The following is a 20112-nucleotide window of genomic DNA, read 5'->3' as shown; positions in this document are numbered from 1 at the left end:
AGGTCACCCAGCAAGTTCATGACACAGTCCCTGGGGGCCTAAGAGAATGCCTCAGTCCGGATACGTGAATCCAGGCACATTCCCTGGGGGCTCGGGCCCCCCCCGCCCCAAGCTGGCCTTGCACATCTGTACTCTGGCTCAATTCCAGCAGCCTCCACAGGAAGTCACCAGGCTCCTTTAGAGAACATTCCGCTAGGACAGGAACAGACGGATAACCCAGGCCCTATTAGACACCAGCAAATCTCACAGGGGGGCGAACACCCGGAACAGGGGGGCTCGAGCGGCGGCTCAGCTCTCTGCAAGCTTCACAGTCGAAAACCTTCCTAAAACAACCCCTTGGCTGCTTCGGAGCATAATTTAATCTTCCTTTGATGACTCCGGATCTCGCCCTTCCTCAGGCCACTCTGAAAACATCAATTACTGCTGGGTCCAGGTGGGGAGCAGAGCCCTAGAGGCTGACCCCACCCTGGAGGGGGTGGTGGTGAGGGGCTGGGAGAGACTTCAAGGGGCAGAGGCCAGCCTGAGCCAGGGAGCTGGATGTTGCTTGGGTGGAGAAGGGGACCGACTCCTCCCCAGCCAAGAAGGGGAGCCCTAGGTGGGCCCCTCCCTAGCCCCCCAGAGCAGATAGGACGGGGCTGCTCCCCAGAGTCCCTGCAGGTAGAACCAGAGAGGTAAAAGCACATAGGAGGGACACTGAAAGCCAGCCAAGGTGACGCTGCTAAGGTAGAGAGCCCACGGACTCTGCAGACGTTGGGTCCACACCGCCCCTGTCCTCCCCAGCTGGGAGACCGTGAGCAAGTTACTTAACCTCTCTGTTTCTTAGTCTCCTAATTTACAATGCTTGGAGTAGTAATGAGGCCGTGAGGTTACCTGAGCCTCCTGCCGGCTGCTGAAGAATGAGGGTCAGACCACAGTCCCTGCGGAAGAAAGGTCTGGAAGAACATACATCAGAAAGCACACGGGGTTGGCTCTCAGGTGAGGCTGGGTATTTTGTTTTGTTTGGCCTATTTGTGTTCCCCCTGTTTTATGCAAGTAAAACATTATTAGAGAATTACAATAATTCAGAGAAAAGAACAAAACACCAGGGACCATGATTTGTCCCCAAAGGGACGCAACTGATCGGAAGAGGAGCCTGTCCGTGGAGAGTGGAGATGGAAGGGGGCTGTTCCCCTGAGCCTGGGACTCAGACAAAGGAGCCCTGCCTGCCGAGGAGCCTAGCCGATCACAGCTGGAGCCCTCAGGGACAGACAGCCATGCCACTTTCTGCTGGACCCACCCTACCATTTCCCAGGGGACAAGTCTCTAGGCCACCTTCTCGGGAGGCAGCAGGCAGGGGAAGTGATGCCCGGCAGAATGTCTTCTGCCCACTCACACAACACCACTCTCAGAGCTATCCCACAGACCCTCCACATAGAGATGACCCAGGGCCCTCAGGACTCAGACCAGACCCCCTCCCAGACTATCCTCAGGCCAGCCTGCCCTAACCACCTACCCCTCAGTCTGGCCAGCACCCCTGCTGGGCTCAGCCACACCAGTGGCCAGCCTTTGCTGAGGCAGCCCTTTGAAGACGGCAGGGCTCGGTGTGTCCACAGCGCCCTCCCATGCCAGCACCATTAACACTCAGAAGAAAGTCAAACATCAGCCTGGGGAACTTATGCCTTATATAAGTCCCCCTGGGGGCAGGCACAAAAACAGCTCCTGGGAGCTAAGCTGCCCCAAGCGCAGGAGCCTCTGCTGGACCCTGGGCTTCGGCCACATTCCGCCACCGGCCCCAGCGGAGGGACCTGGGCCCCTACCAGCTACCAGGTAAGGAGGAATGGGGACCCCCGCCCAAGCCCCGGCCCGAGTAGGCCCCTGAGAAGCCCCCAGGATCTGGTCTTGCTTCCTTTCTGGGACTGGCCGAGCCCCTTACGCCCTCTGGGACCTGCCTGGGACTCCTTCCACTGCCCCAGTCGGTGGACCCAGGCCCAGAGGACAGCCGAGAGCCAGAAGGCTTGGGGCTTGGGGAGACTTTCCCAGCAGGCAACCTGGGCTCTTCCAAGCCTGTGTCTGCTCAGGGTGAGCAGGGACCTCCCCACCTTCCCCCAACCACCACCATCTGGCCCCTGTTGCCAATGCCCATGGCCAGGTCCCTGGGGTCCCAGCTGTCCTGTGCCACACGTGCACGTGGCCTGTGTGAGCAGCCTCGCGGAGCACAGACAAACTCACACACACAACCACACGCCCATGCTCCCACAGCTGCGCCTTCTACTCCAGCCTCAAGACACACATCACAGCAGACACCCCATGGACACACACACCTGGACACACGCCGCACCTGCGGTCCTGTGCCTGGACACACCGCTGGGTGTGTCCTCATGTATCCACGTGTGGACACACACCCCTGAGCCCCACATCTGTACATGTTTATATGCATGCTGTTCCGTGCACCTGTGCTCACACGTGCATCTGGCCCACAGTCCCACGGTGCTCCCACACCTGTCCGCATAGGCACACCAAACTCAAGTGCATACTCACCTCTCCCTGGCCAGGTGCCTTCCTGCAGCTCTGTTTCATCCTGCAGCTCTTTTTCATCTGCCATGGCCTTCTCCGAGCTCATGGACCGAGTGGGCAGCAAGGGCACCTTCCAGTTCCTGAACATGGTCTTGCTGGGCCTCCCAGTCCTGGGCCTGGCCAACCATTACCTGCCGCAGATCTTCACAGCGGCTACGCCGCCCCACCACTGTCGCCTGCCCCCCAACGCCTCCGCCGGGCCCTGGGGGCTCCCCAAGGGCCTGGATGGGAAGCCTGAGACATGTCTCCGTTTCATATATCCACCCAACACCAGCCTGCCCAACAACACCCAGGGGGCCACCGAGCCATGCCTGAACGGCTGGGTCTATGACCTCCACACCGTGGACTCCATTGTGACCGAGGTATGCACAGAGGGGGGCCCTTCTTCTTCCACTCACTCAGGGATGGGAGAACAGTCTGGGCTCTAGTCTCCCTGGGGCTGGGACCAGAGGCCGGGGCGCTGGGCAGGCAGAGAAGAAGGACCTGGGTGCCGATGCCGACAAACCAGAAAGTTCGGTTTCTTCACGTTCAGAGTCGCCAGCCCATTTCTGGAGCAGACACAGTGCTAAGCTCTGAGGATACAGAAATGCACTGTCCCTGCTACCCAGGGTCCTCAGCCCTGCAGGACATCACCCGAGGAAGGAACCCCATAAAGAAATGTAAATTTACAACTTCAGAGTACTTAGGGCTGTGACCTTAGACTAGGGCTGCCTAGGGCTGGACATGGGGGCCGGAGGGGGGGTGTGTGGCGTGAGGATGTGGGGGGGCAGTCCCAGGGGAACAGTTCCCTGAAGAAGTGACCCTCAAGCTGAGCTAATGTCCTTTGAGAGTTCACCAGGCAACAAGGAAAAGGAAGGAAATTGCATCTTGTGTGAAGGTCCCAAGATGGGAGAGTGTATGGAGGAGGGAGCGGGGCCCAAGGTGGCAGGGTTACCCGAGCAGACCTCCCAACCGCCCCCCTCCCGCCGTGAGTTACGCCTGGGTTCACTTCCCATGTGTTCAACCCTTAACTTCTTTCCTGATTCTATGACCTGCCATCCCTGGAATGACAGAGATACAGAGGTACGTCCGGCCCTCCACCCTCAGATGAACTAACAAGCTAGTCAGGAGACCATGGTGCGGGGAGGCTGGGAGAAGAACCAGGAACGGGCATTTGGGGAGGATCTGCAAATCGCCAGGCACATTTTGGTGCTTTGCAGACGTTGTGATTCTCACCGCGATATCTTGTCGAACGTGATTTTTGCTCCTTTTACAGATCAAAAAGACCAAAACTCAGAGAAGGGAAGTGAGGGTCCAGTATCACACAGCTGGTCGGTTTTGGGACTGGGATTTAAGGCAAACGCCCTCCCCTAAGAGGCACAGAGGGGGATAGGGGTTCATGGTGGTTGGAAGGAGGAAGGAGGGAGGAACTGCAAGATTCTAGTGGGATTCCCGGGAGGCTTCCTGGAGGGGGCGTGGCATCTGAGCCCTGAACAGAGAGGCCGCTATTTTCATTCTCCTCCCTTGAGAAGCAGGATGTTGCATTTGCCTCATCGGAGAGCTGCATTTCCAACCGTTTGCCCTGCGCCGGTTCTCTGCTAGGCGTGCTATAGGTGAGGGCTCCCAGAATCCCAGGCGACAGCACAGGGAGCCTCGTTCACAACTTTCCCAGGAATACCTGTGCTTAGGACCTGGCAAAGGTGGGATCTGAACCCAAGACTCTCTAACTTCCTAGTCTGTATAACTGTTTCTCATGTGTTCCGTGAATATTTATTTATACATAAAGCGCTTACTACATGCCAGGCCCCTGTTCCAAGCACTTGAGAGATATTAACACTTCTAACCTTGCTGACAGTGCTGTAAGGTAGTTTGTATTATAAGCTCATTTCTCAGATGGGATGGGAAAGCAGAAGCCTGGAGGTTAAGGAGCTCCTTCAAGTTCACGCCACGAGCAAAGGGGCAGATTCAGCATCCTAACACGGGCTTCTGGCCCCAGAGCCATGCTCCGAGCTATGACACTCGCTGACTCTCCTAACCCTGGGTTATATTACAGTTGCTTTTTCTCCCCTGGGCCAAGCTCAGTGCCTGAAATGCAGCAAACAAACACTTATTAAAAACTATATGCCTACTGCTGAGGACAAAGAGTCACAGTCCACCTGCTCCCTCCTGCCCTCCAGGAACTCACCTCTGGCAAGAGACAGAGCCACCCCTCGAGGACCCCTGGCTATGCGTGCAACACGCAAGCTTCCTGGGACAGAGATTTCTAGCTGCTTCCCTCTATCCCCAGCAGCTAGAACAGAGCCTGGGCCAGAGCGGGCAGGGGGGCCCAGGAGGGCCAGTTGGAGTCAGCGAAACCACCCTGGGTGTGACCAGGAGAGAGGAAGCAGGCAGGTTGAAGTGGGCAAGCGTGCCCCAGGCCAAAGCAACAGTGTGGGGGATCAAACGCTTGGTCCCAGGAGCAGGATAAAAACAAAGCGGTCAGGATAGCAAGAGACAGGGGAAGGCTAGAGGCGCGAGCTGTGGAGCGTGGAGGCCACCAGACATGGGGCTGGAGAAGAGGCCACCCAGCTTGGATGCTAAGGAGAGGGTGTAGCCTCTGTCCCAAGACAGCAGAGAGCCCTCGAAGGGTGTTGAGCAGTAGAGAGGTGTGTTCAGATCACCCTCCCTCTGACAGCAGGACGGAGAGTGTCTGGTGGAGAGTTCTAGTCTAGGGGTAGGAAGAACAGTTAGCAGTTCACCACAAGGATCCAGGGAAATGAGGACAAGTGGAAGGGACAGTGGGAATAGATACCAGAGAGTTTAGGGAGTCAGAATCCATGGGACTTGGGGACGCAATGGAGGTGGTGGTGAGGAGCGGGGAAGGCATCAAAGATGCCTCAATACTATAAAATTTCCAAATGTATGGGCGACTTGCTGTATAGCTGGCCCCCGGGAAATCAGAGAGGAGGAGTGAAAGCCACCATCCCTGTCTGTCCTCTGAAAACACGGAAGCTAGCTGGAGAGACAGCAATCAGGCAGGAAGCAGTGACATAACCATCACCGCTACACCTGACTGTGGGCTTTCCCCATGCCCCAGGGCTGGCCTTTATTAACCCCTTCAATCTTCCCAACAACCCTGAGGCTGGCACCTTAATTGTCCCATTAGTACAGATGAGGAAACAAAGGCACAGGTCGAGGCCCCCTGGCCTACGCCACCACGTTTCATCAATGGTGGAGCTGGGACATGGAGCAGGGCCGGCAATGGGGCTCCTTCAGGCTGCATAACCCCACCCACAGTCGGTCCCTTTGACCGAGCACCCTGTGGCCCCAGGAGGCTGCTGTTCACAGAGCCCCCTCCCTGGCTGGTGGCTTCCTCCTGGACAGGGAAGGTAGGTCCCCAACCCACCTTTTTTTTTTTTTCCCCTTAAGATTTATTTATTTTGAGAGAGAACATGATTGGGAGGGGCAGAGGGAGAAGGAAAGAGAAACTCAAGCAGACTCTAGGCTGAGTGCAGAGCCCAACGTAGGGCTGGATCTCACAACCCTGAGATCACAACCTGAACAGAAACCAAGACTCAGATGCTTAACCTACGGCTCCACCTAGGCGCCCCTCCAACCCATCTTTCGCATCCCTGCGCCAGGAGCACAGGAAGGGCTCAGCGGATGCTGAACGAAGGCCAAGGCCGCTCCTGGCAGAGGCCCTCAGGGGGTCTTGGATCCTGCTGACTGCTGGCAAGTGGCTTCCCCTCCAGGGAGCCTGGCCAAGAACAGAGTTTGCAGGTCTTGTCCTTGGACAAGCGTCCGTTCACGTCTGTGCCAGCCAAGTGCCCAGACACCATTCCAGCCCTTGGGGGGAAAGGGGTGGAATCTGCATCCCGACAACGCAGGGGTTCACCAGTCCTCAGGATACGGTACCCTTTTCTGGGTGGGCCTAGCTCCCTGGCTCAGCAAGGGGTCCCTGCCCAGCTGGGAAAATGTCAGTGGCCAGACCCAGCGATTTGCTGGTTACCAGCACAGTGATTTTTCTCTTGGCAGCTCCATCTGGGGCAAATCCGTCCTCCACCTGCCTGCGGTGGGGCGAGCAGGGTTCAGTTCCCCATGGGGCGGAGGTAAAACCATGGCCGGGCCTTACCTAGAGGTGGGTCTCTGGAGCGGAGGCAGGGTCTGGATGTGCCAGCCCCAGTGCGGAAGGTGGTAATAAGGGTGTGTGGCACCTGGCACCTGACTCAGTGACCCTAGTTAGCGGAGGCCAGGGGCTACCCCCCTGACCAACAGCGTGTGCTCGTGATCCAGGGTCAAGCAACAGAGTTCACATCCTGACTCTGCCCTGGACTAGGAATCTCATGAGGCCAGAAGTCTCAGTTTGCTCATCCGTAAAACGGAAGAACAGAGCAAGGGTGAGCCCGACAGGAGACCACACAAGGCCCCTGTGGAGGCTTCAGCTAATGTCTGTGGCCTCTGTGGCTGTTGCCCTCACTATTATGGTTAATAGAGGTGTCCTGAGATTAGAGAGGTTGTCCCCACCAGAAGAGCAGGGGGACCTCCAGGAAAAGGGGAATCAGCTGTCACGGCACTTCCCAGCTCCCCTGGGCGGCTTAGCCACACTCCACAGCTTTCACCTAGCCCTCCCCTCATGGAAGCAGCAAGCCTGGGTGTGGGTCCCCACTCCACTCTCATAGCCAGTGACTTGGGGCATCAGCCCCCCTCTCCGTCTCAGTTCCTGCATCTGTATAACAGGATCACAAGGAGCTTCCCTCCCAGAGGAGGAGGCACAGGTGGAGAGGACTGTTGGCCAGGATGGGAGTGAGCACAGGGCAGGGTCCAGTCAGAGTGGAGGGAGTCTCCCTCACCCGCTGATCCCCTAAGCCTTCCTGGCAGAGGCGACCACACATTCCTTTCTCTGAGTTCCGCAGAGATAAGGTTGGAATTTTTCAGAAAGAGCTTTACTGGGACATTAAGAGAAAACAAAGGCCTTTCTTTCAAGTCTGGCAAGTGTGGGGAGCATGGATTGTGGGCTCTGGGTTCCCTGGAGGGGAGCTGTGGCCCGCAGCTCCCACACTACTGAACCTCGGTCCTGTGGGTGCCCAGCTCAGTCTGGGGGTCCAAGTGGGCCCCTCCGATTCCTCTCTGGGCCTTGAGTTTTCCTGTCCTGTCACCAGTGCCTGAAGGTCTGGCAACAGGACGAGAACAAGGACATGACAAGCTCAAAGGCAGAGAGGAACATACACGGTGTAACCCGACTAAAACCACAGACCACATGTGGCTCAGCCTGTGCATGGAGTCAAAGTCAAAGGAACATAAACCACACACCCTCAACCCCTTTGAGACTAACCAAGCCTTCAGCCTTCTCAAGGGTCTTATACAGCTAACCACACAGAATCATGCCCCAAATGTCTCTAGGTATCTTCCCTCCCCCCAGAATTCCAGGATGCCTTTAAAAATCTCTCCAGTTCTCTCTATTTCTGGTTCCCTCATGGCCAGACTCTTCCATCCCCAATCCCCTTCCCATCACCACCTACCAAGCCCACAGTACTTCAAACATGCAGGAATCACACAGTGTATCTGTTTCCTAGAATTTCCATATCAAAGTACCACAAACAGGGTGGCTTAAAATAACAGAAATCTATTGTCTCACAGCTCTGGAGACCAGAAATCCAAAATCAAGGTGTAGGGATGCTCTCTCCCAAGGTTCTAGGAGGAACCTTTCTTGCCTCTTCTAATTTCTGATGATTGTCCGTGAGGCTTGGTGTCCCTTGGCTTATCCAATCTCTGCTTCCATTGTCCAAGACGTCCTCCCTATGTGTCTACAACTTCTCTTCTTACAAGTACACTAGTCACAGAGGGTGAAGGGCCCAGACCTACCCCAAGATGGCCTCATCTTCACTAATTATATCTGCCACAATGCGATTTTCAAATAAGGTCACATGCTGAGGCACTAGGGGTTAGAACTCCAGACTAACTTTTCACGGGACACAATTCAACCCATAGCAGTTACACGTTCCAGATCCGAGCCCTATGGATTTGTGCTGATCTGCAGGGCAACCCTGGCCACAGTTTTATCATCAACTCCAATGAGTTTTATTAACCATGAAATCTCTGGGAAGAACTAAGTGTGCATTTGAAACCCAAGATTTTTTTAATGTCTAACCACAAAGCTCTTGTTCTAAGCTTTAAACCCTCATTTCACCATTCCCTAGTAGATAGTTTGCCATAGACGTTTTTCCAGCCTGATTGCGAAGTTTTTCAGTCCTTCCTGCTGACACGTCATTATACATCCTATGGTTATAGCCCAGACACTCTCCATCCTGACATACGCTCATTGTGGCAAAGCAAAACTCTCCTCCAGGTGGTATCTGGAGTGTGGACCATATGACCTCTCATTTCTACATCAGCATATCTTAACCACTAAAGTTCTCCCTCTCTCTGTTCTTCCTGTAGAATGCTCACTCCTTCAATCCCACCAGTATTTACTGAATGCCTACTATGTGCCAGGCACCGTGCTAAGCAAAGGAAGTACAGTTGTGACCAAAACAGACGAAACACTGTACCCTTATCAAGATGACGGTCTTGAGGGAGAAACAAACACACAAAAAGGAACTATGTGGTATAGCTCATGGTACAAATGCTATCGAGAAAATAAAGCGGGGTGGAGTAATGTAGACTAGGAGTTACGATTTTAAATAGGGTGGTCAAGGGGGATCTCGTTGAGAAGATGATGTTTACGCAAAGATCTGCGAGAAGTGGAGGAGCAAGTCAAGTGGCTCTCTGAAGGGAGAACTTTCCAGGCGGAGAAAATGCCATATGCCAAGATTCTGAGGTGCCTGAGATGTTCGAGGAACAGCAGGAAGACCAACTCCAGTGGAGTTTGTGGAGGACAATGGAGTTTGTAGTAGCCAATGAGAGCAGAGAGGGAACAGGGATAAGTCTGCTCATCCTGGAGCGATTTATGGGCCATTATAAGGATTCGGGCTTGTTTTAAACATGAGTCAAAGCCCATTCTAGAAATGGTGTTTCCTTACATGGCTCAGCTTTCAAGTAGAAACTGGCTCATGACCGTTATTCTAAGGCATACCTCACCGCAAGTAGTATGGTAGAAACCAAGACGTGGCAGATCTGGTCTCAGACCGTAGAGAAGGGCAACAGCCTTAAACTAATCCAAATGGGTCTGACATTGACCCTCTCAGGATCCAAGCAGAAAGATTTGTTCTTGAGACACTAAATAACATGGAGGTTGGGGGGAGGGAATCAAGTATCCATCTGCAACTTCTGGTGGGATGTATCAGGATAGACTATGTTGCTGTAACAAAAGAGTCAATGATAATTCAATGGCTTTCAGGTCATAGACGTGGTTCTCTTTCTCATGCAAGAGTTCTAAGGTGGGAATTTCAGGTCGATGGGTGACTCTGCCCCATAGGGTCATTCAGGGACCCAGACTAACAACAGTTTTGCCATCTTCAACACATGACTTCCTGAGTCGTTCTAGTTGTCACCATTCCCATCAACAGGAATGGAGGAGGCATTCAAGTCCAGACCAAGGTTTCTCCCTTAATCAAATGAGATGGAAGTAATAAGCATTTCTTCTGCTCCATTGCACTGTCAAGAACATGACCCACCCAGAGACTGGGTCACCTGAGAAATGTGCTTACTGTGGAAGGGGTGGGGGTGTGAATGAAACTAGCTGGGTACTAGGTCTTTACTTCAGATTTTCCTAAAGCAGTTTTTCACAGCATGCCACAATGTACCAAAAGTTTCTCCAGACACCCTCTGGTGTACTCCTCCTCACACCCCTCACTTCCTCCTTCACCCTTTACCCTCCCATCATGCCACACACATACTCTGCAGCCTCCCTTCTCAGCCAGAAGAGCCCATTGGGTTTTCTGGCCATGCTGGGCTGCCTGGAGACAGCTGACCTGGAGTCTTCATCCACCCCATCCCCCTCACTTCCAGCAGAGGAATGTGGACAGGGCTCCCTGGGACGTATGGTTTCTCGCCCACACTGTTTCACTTCCAAAACATTCTTGTGAGGCGTTTCTACTGAATAAAATTCTCCACTTCATTACACAAGTAGTTCAGGATGGCTAGACAAAGGGTGCATGCTGGGGATTAGCAGAGATTAGGCCAGACAGGTAGGCAGAGGAGAGAGCATGAGGGCTTTCTAAATCTGTGTTAACAGAGCTTTCTCCTTACCCAAAGGGTAGGAGGAAGCCAGGGAGTCCTTTAGGCAAGACAGGAACCTGACCTGAGAGGGGTTTTAGGAAGCCATTCAAGTTCGCAGGGAAAGCAAGGACAGGAGGAACTGAAATCGAAGGCTGAGAGACCTGTCTGAAGATCACCACAGTGATCATCAGCAGGCCTCAGTCTCTTTATCTATAGAATGGGGATGATGACAGTAGTCATGCCCCATCATAAGGTTGTTGTGGGGATTGAAGAAGTTAAAGCTTGGGAAGTGTTTCCTTACAGCAGTGCCTGGTGCATAGTAAGCCCTCCATAAAAATCGGCCATTATTATTAATCTTGCACTAAGATAGTAGTAGAGATAGAAGAATCCAGATTCCAGAAATATTCAAAAGTTAGAAACTGGAGGATGGCGTGGGGATGCACTGGAGAAGATGAGGCAAAGGACAGGCTCCCAGCCCGCGAACAGTGGGTGACAAGTCTTATTGACTCTGAGGTGACCGTGAGACATCATCGAGGTAGAATTTTCAAGAAGGCAGCTGAATTGACTGTTCTCAAGGCCAGAAGAGAGGTTGGGCTGAAGACACGGGTTGGAGTCTTCCTCATAAAATAGAAACTGAAGCCATAGGAGCAGGTGATGCTCCACTCAGGAAAGTGGATAAAAAGAGAGAAAGATCCAGAAAGAGCCCTAGGGAATCTTTAAGAGAGAAAGGAGCCCATGGAGGAAGAAGAGGAGAGGTAAATAGGGAGAGAAAGACCAGAGGGAGGGAGAGGTCAACATCAGCAACATCAGGGGCTGCTGGAAGTCAGGGCAGGCCAGGCTACAGGAGGTTCCAGTGCGCTTAGTGAAAAAGCCATCTCGGGCGACTCTGGTGAGCACAGTGTCAGTGGAGTGGTCGGGGCCGACTGGAGCAATGAGCAGAAGATGAGGCCAGGCTGAGAGCAAGTATAGCTTCTCTTTCAAAAGATTCAGCTTTGGGGGCGCCTGAGTGGCTCAGTGGGTTAAGCCTCTGCCTTCGGCTCAGGTCATGATCTCAGGGTCCTGGGATCAAGCCCCGCATTGGGCTTTCTGCTCAGCAGGGAGCCTGCTTCCGCCTCTCTCTCTCTCTGCCCGCCTCTCTGCCTACTTCTGATCTCTCTCTCTGTCAAATAAATAAAAAATAAACCTTAAAAAAAAAAAAAGATTCAGCTTTGAAGGGAAGGGAGAACGGAAAGTGAATGTGGACCTGAAGGAGAGATCTCAGAGACACAGACAGATGTGGGATGGAGCCAGGTGTCAACCGTAGAGCAGTGTCCGCATGGAGAAGAGGGAGAAAGCTAGGCTGCAGGCCGGCCCTGACCTTGCAGCACAGGGTGCAGGCGAGCTTGGAAGGGACGAGGGCAGGAGTTGAGAACATACCTGGAAGTGACAGCTAAGCAGACTCTACAAGCCCCTGATGGACCACATACACTGGAGAGGAACTGTCATTGCACCCCAGGGGTCAGGGACCCAAAGAGCCACAGGCAGACCCAAGGAGCCCCGGGCTGGGCTGAACGCAGAGCTGGCGCCTGAGAGTGGGGTCCAGGTTCAGGGAAGTCTGGTGAGGACGCCAGGAGCAGGCGGGCACCGTGGAGCTCAGGCAGAGCTTGGCTGGGAGGGCCAGTCTGGACCGAGCCAGGCTGGCACGACCTTTCTCCTGTGCAGTGGGACTTGGTGTGTGACTCCAGAAGACTGAAAGAGGTGGCCCAGTCTGTCTTCATGGCGGGGATACTGACTGGGGGGATCGTGCTGGGAGACCTGTCGGACAGGTGAGACACGGGGGCCTCTGGAGGGGAGGCGGCACAACCTATGGGGGCATCCCACCTCACTCTGACCACCTATGCACTTCCCCCAAAGAGGCAAAGAGCTGGGGGAAGCAGGAAGGACCGACCCTGGTCTGTGGCCTTGGGCAAGTCCCAGTCCTGCTGGGGTGCAGCCTTCCCTCTGCCCCAAAGCCCTCACAACCGGAGTCTTCCCACCTCCTCAGACCCTGGGGAAAGCCTCGAGGTTTTCGGACACGGTGTAGAGGCTGTGTGGCCGTGGAGGCAGGTGCATGGACTCTTTGGAGATGGGAAGTCCCTTGACCTCTGCTCAGGCCACTGAGCTGGGGTGGGGGAGGCGATCACTCATTAACTTGGAACCGTAACTGCAAACCTTCAACAAAATAGCAATTACCAGTCAGTCTCTGTCTAAAGAGGGGATTACATGCCCTGCCCAGCCCTTGGGGAGGTGGGGGTTCCGACCCTTTGCCCTGAGACCTGCAGAGTCACGTCTCACTGAACTCACCATGGCTAACGCCGTCCTTCTTCTCCTCTGAGCTCCAGGTTTGGCCGGAAGCCCATCCTGACCTGTAGCTACCTGCTGCTGGCGGCCAGCGGTTCCGGTGCAGCCTTCAGCCCCAACTTCTCCATCTACACGGTCTTCCGCTTCCTGAGCGGCTGGAGTATCTCAGGAATTGTCCTGAGTACCACCATCTTGAGTAAGCCATAGGGGGAAGGAGCAGGGGAGCAGGAGTCGGGGGACCCCAGCCTGAAGCCAAGGGCCTAGCTCAACGCAGGTTCCCTGTGACCTTGGTCGCCTAAGGTGCTGCCCCTCTCAGGATCTCAGAGGCCCCCCTCTGAGCATAAGGACAACAGCAATCCACAACGAGGACCCCACCCCATCCCCCAGGCCAGACACTCTTGGGGGGACACCATCCCATTCGGTCCACACACACATGGAGGCCACACTATTGTCCTGATTTTACAGATAAGGACATTGAAGCAAAATGAGGGAAGTCATTTGCCTCTAGAGAGACACTCAAGAGTGTGGGCTTAGAGGTGGGGGTGGGGTGCCTGGCTGGCTCAGCGAATAGAGCATGTGACGCGATCTCAGGGTTGTGAGTTCAAGCCCCATGTTGGGCATAGAGATTACTTAAAAATAATTAAAAAAAAAAAAAAAGAGTGTGGGCTTGGAAGTCAGACAGACCTAAGTCTGGGTCCTACCTTCTTGAGCCTTAGTCACAGCATCTGTAAAATGGGGGCGATGAAGCCTTAGGATCAAGTTCAGGTCAAGCAGCTGATGGGATGGTGGGCAGGAGCTGGTGCCCCTCCATCGGGAGGTGGCCCAGGGCCCAGCACAATCTTAATCTGGTCCTTGGGCTCCTCCTGCAGATGTCGAATGTGTCTCCATCCAGATGCGGGCCATCATGTCAAATTTAATGGGTTACTTCTATACTTGTGGTCAGTTCATTCTGCTTGGCCTGGCCTATGCCATCCCCCAGTGGCGCTGGCTACAGTTAACCGTGTCCATTCCCTTCTTCGTCTTCTTCCTGTTGTCCTGGTATGTGGCCCTCTCCTCTTCCTCTCCCTCCTTAACGCCCATGGGGGCCAAACAGGGGGAGACCGTGTCTGACCAGGCTGGCGGACTCTCTCCCAGGACACCTCTGTCCCAGATTTGGGAAGGGCAATCCAGGGAGGAGGAATTAATCCACAAAGGTGTGCAGCAGGACCAGGTGTCTGGGGGGCACTCAGTGGAGGAAGGGGCCAAGTTGAGAGGCACAGGGCCAGGCTGTGGACAGAATAGAAAGCCAAGGAGCCTCGGCTTCGTGTGGAGGGAGAGAGAACAAACGTGTCTGTGGTGTCGAAAGGCCTGACTGAGCTTCTGTTTGTGACCCAAGGACAGACCCAAGTGGGTGGAGATGAGAGGAGACACATGACTGTGTGGGCAGGAGGAGCCTCAGGAACAAGTCCGAGAGGCATTTTGAAGGACAAATCCATAGGATTTGGGGACTTCTAGATTTGAGGTAGAAAGGAGAGGAAAGCCCAAACTGGGGAACTGGGAGAATCGAAGTATCTGGGACCAAAGACCACAAATAGGTCAAGGGCTCACTATCATCACATCAAAGCTAAGGACACGTTGAAAACAGGAACTGAAACTCCAAAATGTAACTTGTTTTCTGTTTTTTAAGTAGGCTCCATGCTGGCCATGGAGCCCAGTGTGGAGCTTGAACTCAGGGTCCTGAGATCAAGATATGAGCTGGGATCCAGGGTCAGATGCTTAACTGACACAGAGTGACACTTTACTGAGCACTTCCTGTGTGCAAGGCCCCATTCTAGGCATCCCCTTAAATCATCCGGATCCTCGTGACATCTCTGTGTGAAGGAGGCATCACTGTCCCATTTGACAGATAAGGGAACAGAGGCTTAGAGAAGTGAAGCCATCCCCCAGGGTTACACGAAAAGACATAGAAGAGGGACAGACCTCCATTTGAAAATGAGAGTAGAATCTTACAGAAAGGGATGGACAGGTGGTCCAAGGGTCCAGGGTAGAGCCCAGAAATGTTCACAGCCTGGGATGGGAGAAGACAGGGAGCAAAGAGCAGCAGAGTGTCAGCAGGGAACAGTCAAGAGCTCAGGCCCCTTCTCCCTGGGACTTGAGACAAGCCTCACCCACTCTGAGCCCCGAGATTTTCCTAGGCAAAATGAAGATAGTAACGCCCATCATCCAGGGTCATGGGGGCCTGGTCCACAGGAAGGCTCACTGATGGGGAGCCACTGTTCCTCTTGTTGGGGAGAGGAGGACAGAGTCTGGTCCTGGGTGCCTATGGTGGCCACAGCCACAGCTGACACCCCTCAGACAGGGCTTTTTAAAATATCATTCCTTCTTCCCCACACCTCCTTCTCCTCTATTTCTCTTTGCCTAGTGACACTCAGGGTCTGCTCAGGGCGAACCAAGCCCAGAAGTACAGCCTGGAGATGGGGAAAGTGAGGTCGGCTTCCTGCTCACTGATCCCAGGACCTCATGCTGTGCTCCTACTCCAGCAGAACTGGTCCTCTGCCTCAAACCCGTCCCCTAGGCCATAACCCTAACCTGAGCCACCTTCTCAAGCTGCCCCAGGACCGAAACCCTGCCCCTTCTTCGCCCTGGGAGGTGGCCCAAGAAGGGCTGGGGAGGAGGATATACAGGAACGTCCAGCTGTCTAGCCTTGAACATGCCGTCCCTTCCCCAGGATCCACCTGCCTTGGCCCAGGCCCAAGGTTCCTAGCTAAGGAAGATACCCAACGATAACAAGTAGCCCAGGTAGGGGGGCAGAGGAAAGGCTCTTCTGGAAGGGGAAGAAGAGAATGCTAGAATTTGTGCTGGCAGCAGGCAGCCCAGGTGCAAAGCTTGGCCAAGTTTAAATTCCATGAAGTCTGCAGTAAAACAGCTTGGGTTTCTGGACCTCCTGCTCTGGGCCCTGTTGATGTTGGTGTTCTTCTGGCCCCACCAAAAAGGCTCTGGCGTGGGGGGAGTCACTGTGACTTGGTTCTGGCACCCAGGTGGATACCAGAGTCTGTACGCTGGGTGGTCCTGTCTGGAAAATTCTCAAAGGCCCTGAAAATACTCCGGTGGATGGCTGCCCTCAATGGCAAGAAGGAAGAAGGAGAAAAACTCAGTGTGGAGGTAGGAGCCAAGAGGGATTATAGTCTGGACCAGGAACCCTCCTCTTGCCTCTGTTTCCCTGATCCCAAGCCAACATCACATCCAATGCCCCAGGAAAAGTCTTCTAGAGACACCAGGCTGCACCTCCCTCCCTCCTTCCTCCTGCCCACCAGCCAATCACTAATGGCACCCTTCTCTTTCCTCTGCCCCAAGGATCTCAGATTCAGCATGCAGAAGGAGATCTCCTTGGCCAAGGCCAAGTACAGCATGGCTGACCTCTTCCAGACACCCAACCTGCACCGTGTGACCTTCTGTCTTTCTCTGGCCTGGTAACACACCACCCCTCGTTGCTCACATCCGCACATCTCTGCCAAACAGAAGCAATGAACAAGGCTTCCGGCAGGTTTTCCAAAGGGGAAGGCCTAGGGTACTTGCAAGAGGAGTCAAGAGATCCCCTCCCTGGGCTGCCACAGCCCAGCCCCAACCCTGGAAATAAATCTCCTGTGTCCCAGCCACACACCTAGTGCTGGCCATCAGCATCTGCTTCCCCGTCAGGTCATGCCCACCCCACGCACAAGGCAAATACTCCAAACCCTTTCCCCACTCACAGCTCCCATCCCTGCTATGGCAATTGCCCCATTCTCTGCTTTTCCATCAGCACACCCACTGGCCCAGCTCTGCCCTCTGGGACCACACGGAGCAAGGCTGGCCCTCACGGCCTGAAGACAGAAATTACGCTTCTCCAAGTCATCTCTTCTGTCTGACATTCTACAGCTCCTGCAAAGCCCTCTCCATGACCTGGTTCAGAGACCCTCCTTTATCTCCACATGACTAGGGTCCATATGTCCAGGGACTTCAAAAGAGATCCCACGATTCTGAGAGAGAAAGAGGAAGCATCTGACCCAGGCACACAGCTTGACTCACCTCTCCCATTCTAGATGTTCAACTATTACACAACCAAGAGAGACCATTTCCTACTTCCTTTGGTCTCCCAGAGTCTCGCCAGTCCTGATATTCTCTAGAGTCAATTATGTGAATCTTTGCCACCACACCCTAGACCGTGCCCTTATTAGACATAACGAATCCATCCCAGCACTGAGCCCTGACACAATCTCAGAGAGCTCTCTGAGCAGCCTGTACCGATCAGCTGCGGTTGGGATAAGAAATGAAACTATTCATCTTCCCGATGACCCCATGACCAGCGTAGGGAGAGACCCCAGTCTGGCGGCAGGCACCAGCCAATCACTCTCTTCCCCTCAGGTTTTCCACTGGTTTTGGCTACTACAGTCTGGCTATGAGTGTGGAAGATTTTGGAGTCAACCTCTACGTCCTCCAGCTCATCTTTGGTGGGGTCGACATCCCGGCCAAGTTCATCACTGTCCTCTCCATGAACCATCTGGGCCGACACATCACTCAGGCGGGTGCTCTACTCCTGGCAGGAGGGGCCATCCTGGCTATCATCTTTGTGCCCTCAGGTGAGAAGCCAGGACTAAGCCAGAGCCTTCTGAAAGCAGCCCAACATGTCCGTGGGCAACACAGGCTACCGCAAACTGGGAAGTGGGGTGTCTGGGATCCCAATTCTGCTGGCTCTGCCCCTAATTCTCTGTGTTACCTTGAGCAGGTCTCTGAACTCTCTGGGGCTCACGTTTCTCATCTAGAAAATGACTCATCTGGGCTAGATGATACCAAAGCTCCTTTCCAGATCTGACCCAGCCTGGGCAAAGTATGGTGGTGTCTGGCCAGTGTGAGGGATCGCTCTGGGATGGAGCATGGCCTGCTGACATCGCTAAGCGGAAGACGAGCTGGCATGGGAAAACCACGGAGCTCAGTGCTCAGGGGAGACCCCACAACCTACTCCCACCACGGCCTTGGAAAAGCCACGTTTATATAGACATTTGTGTGTTGATACACCCATATCCTCCCAAAGGAACGTGAGCTATTTTAGGACCAGCATATATACAACAAAATATGGGAGAAGGAAATCAGAGCCAGGGGAAAACACCAATGCAGCAGGACAGCACGCAAAGCACTAGAAACAGCAGAGGGGCTCTTACTCAAATTTAAATTAGATCTGAGCTTTCCAGCAGCCAAAGCAAAAAGGGAGACAAAGTCCGCCAAGGAGGGAAAACACTCAGGTGCTTCTGAGGCAAAGACCCATCGCCTTTTCTTCCCTCTGTAGACTTGCCAACCCTGACGACAGTCCTGGCTGTGTTTGCGAAGGGCTGCCTGTCCAGCTCCTTCAGCTGCCTCTTCCTCTACACGACCGAGCTATATCCCAAGGTCATCCGGTAGGTGCTGGGCTTGGGGTTGACCCAGCCAAAGGATACGGGGTCAGGTGGGATTGTGGCATCCTCCCGCCCCTGCCCAGGGGTCCCACAGCTGTCCTTTAAGACCCACACAGGCTGCTAGTCCGTGCCCTGGATTCTCCCAAGGCAAACAGGTATGGGCGTAAGCAACATGTGGACCCGTGTGGGAAGCATGTAGGCCCCACTGGTGAAAATCACAGAGGAGTTGCAGCCCTTCATCCCCAGCGTTATATTTGGGACCATCACCCTCCTTGGAGGCAGTGCCACCTACTTCCTGCCTGAGACCCTCAATTGGCCCTTGCCAGAGACTATCGAAGACGTGGAAAACTGGTCAGTCGCTTGCCTCTGGTCCCACTGGAACTCCTCATTGGGGAAGCAGATCCAGACCGGGAGCTTTTCCTGAGCTCTCTTTCCCTAGGTCCTGGCGGGCAAAGAAGCCAAAGCAGGAACCAGAAGCAGAGAAAGCATCCCAGAAGATCCCTCTGCAGCCTTGTGGTCCGGGCCGGGACCCCAGCTGAAGACAGCAGAGCCCTCCTTTCCCTGCCCTTCCGAAACGAATCCCAGCCAGGTCTTCGCCTGCCTCTGGGCTCTGGGGGCACCTTGGGAGGCCCTGAGCAGGTCCATGCTCCAGCCCAAAGGTTTGACCGCAGTCCCTTCTAATGCCCCACCCTTGTCCTCATCCTCCCTCAGCCGAGGCCATGTCATTCTTATGTCCAGCCCTTCCCCACAGGCCACCTTCCCCCATTGACCCAGCCCCCTTCCCCTGAGGTCCTCTTCAGCTCCCTGGCTCAATCTTAAAGACAGCTTCCCTTTCTTGCTCCCCACCCCTTCCTTTGATGGAAACGTTCAATAAATGGCAATGAACTTAGGCCACCATGCTCAGGAGTGGGGGCAGCAGGGAGAAGGGGGCTGGCCTCCACGCAGACACATGCGATGCATAACCATCCACTGGAACTTCTGTGTCACATGCAGGGATGGGCACACGGGTACAGAGAGGCTGGGCTGGAACCCGTGTGCACGTGTACAAGTGCACAGAGCTGCATATACACCAGGTCTGCTCGGGTTGCGACAACAAGCCACAGGCAAACCACGTAAACAACAAATATTTCTTTCTCCCAATTCTGGACACTGGGAAGTTCAAGATCGAGGCGCTAGCAGACTCAGTGTCCAGTGGGAGCCCTCCTCCTGCTGTGCAGACGGCCACCTTCTTATTGTGTCCTCACTTGGCGGGGACAGTGAGAGAGAAGCAAGGTTTCTGCTGTCTCTTCTTCTGAGAACACTAGTCCCACCATGATGCCCTCCCCCATGACCTCATCTATCCCCAGTTACCTTCCAAAGGCCCCACCTCCAATTACCATCACGCTGGAGGCTGGAGCATCAACATACAAATTTGGGCAAGGACGCAATATTGTCCATAGCAAGTCCTGTGCTTGGAAGTATGCTGTGGCATGTACATGTCCCAGCACGCGTGTGAGCAGAGGACAAGCCCAGAGCGGCTGCAGGCAGAGGCCAGCGCTGCTCCAGTCCCGATCCAATCCACCTGCTTGCCCCAGGTCTCTGATCCACGGCCCAGACCCAGGCCCCTGGACAGCTCTGTGTCGTATGTACATGCGAAAAGCATAGCCATAACCAAGGGCCACCCTTGTCACTCTATGTTCCCTGAGTTCCCTCCAATCCCAGCAGGAAGTCAGTCCTCCCA

At 54.3% G+C, this 20112-nt stretch overlaps 1 protein-coding gene across 2 annotated transcripts; it reads left to right on the top strand.

The window, feature by feature from the left end:
* The first annotated feature begins 1685 nt into the window (after window positions 1–1685).
* On the top strand, window positions 1686–19282 carry SLC22A8 (solute carrier family 22 member 8). 2 transcript variants are annotated; one of them, XM_047693307.1, is made up of 11 exons: window positions 1687–1806; window positions 2532–2915; window positions 12370–12473; window positions 13023–13183; window positions 13857–14025; window positions 16005–16128; window positions 16321–16436; window positions 17368–17582; window positions 18287–18395; window positions 18540–18743; window positions 18832–19282. In XM_047693307.1, the coding sequence occupies exons 2-10, from the start codon at window positions 2580–2582 to the stop codon at window positions 18589–18591; spliced, it is 1386 nt and encodes a 461-aa protein (XP_047549263.1). In that variant the 5' UTR covers window positions 1687–1806; window positions 2532–2579; the 3' UTR covers window positions 18592–18743; window positions 18832–19282. The 2 variants fall into 2 exon arrangements, with proteins under 2 accessions (XP_047549264.1, XP_047549263.1); XM_047693308.1 differs by lacking the exons at window positions 18287–18395; window positions 18540–18743; window positions 18832–19282 and adding an exon at window positions 17729–18280 and having other exon boundaries at window positions 1686–1806.
* Window positions 19283–20112: the final 830 nt, after the last annotated feature.

This window comes from Lutra lutra, chromosome 10, assembly GCF_902655055.1.
Source record: "Lutra lutra chromosome 10, mLutLut1.2, whole genome shotgun sequence".
In the NCBI taxonomy this organism is placed as follows: domain Eukaryota; kingdom Metazoa; phylum Chordata; class Mammalia; order Carnivora; family Mustelidae; genus Lutra; species Lutra lutra.
The sequence above is the reverse complement of the archived record's forward strand: the minus strand, read 5'-3'. Positions and strand labels throughout refer to the sequence as shown.

Excerpts from the sequence above, each read along its gene's own strand:
- SLC22A8 (XM_047693307.1), top strand. The coding sequence starts at position 2,580 with ATGGCCTTCTCCGAGCTCATGGACCGAGTGGGCAGCAAGGGCACCTTC. Across the intron at positions 12,474-13,022 it reads CTGGGAGACCTGTCGGACAG|CTCCAGGTTTGGCCGGAAGC; the intron begins GTGAGACACGGG and ends TTCTCCTCTGAG. Across the intron at positions 17,583-18,286 it reads TATCATCTTTGTGCCCTCAG|ACTTGCCAACCCTGACGACA; the intron begins GTGAGAAGCCAG and ends TTCCCTCTGTAG.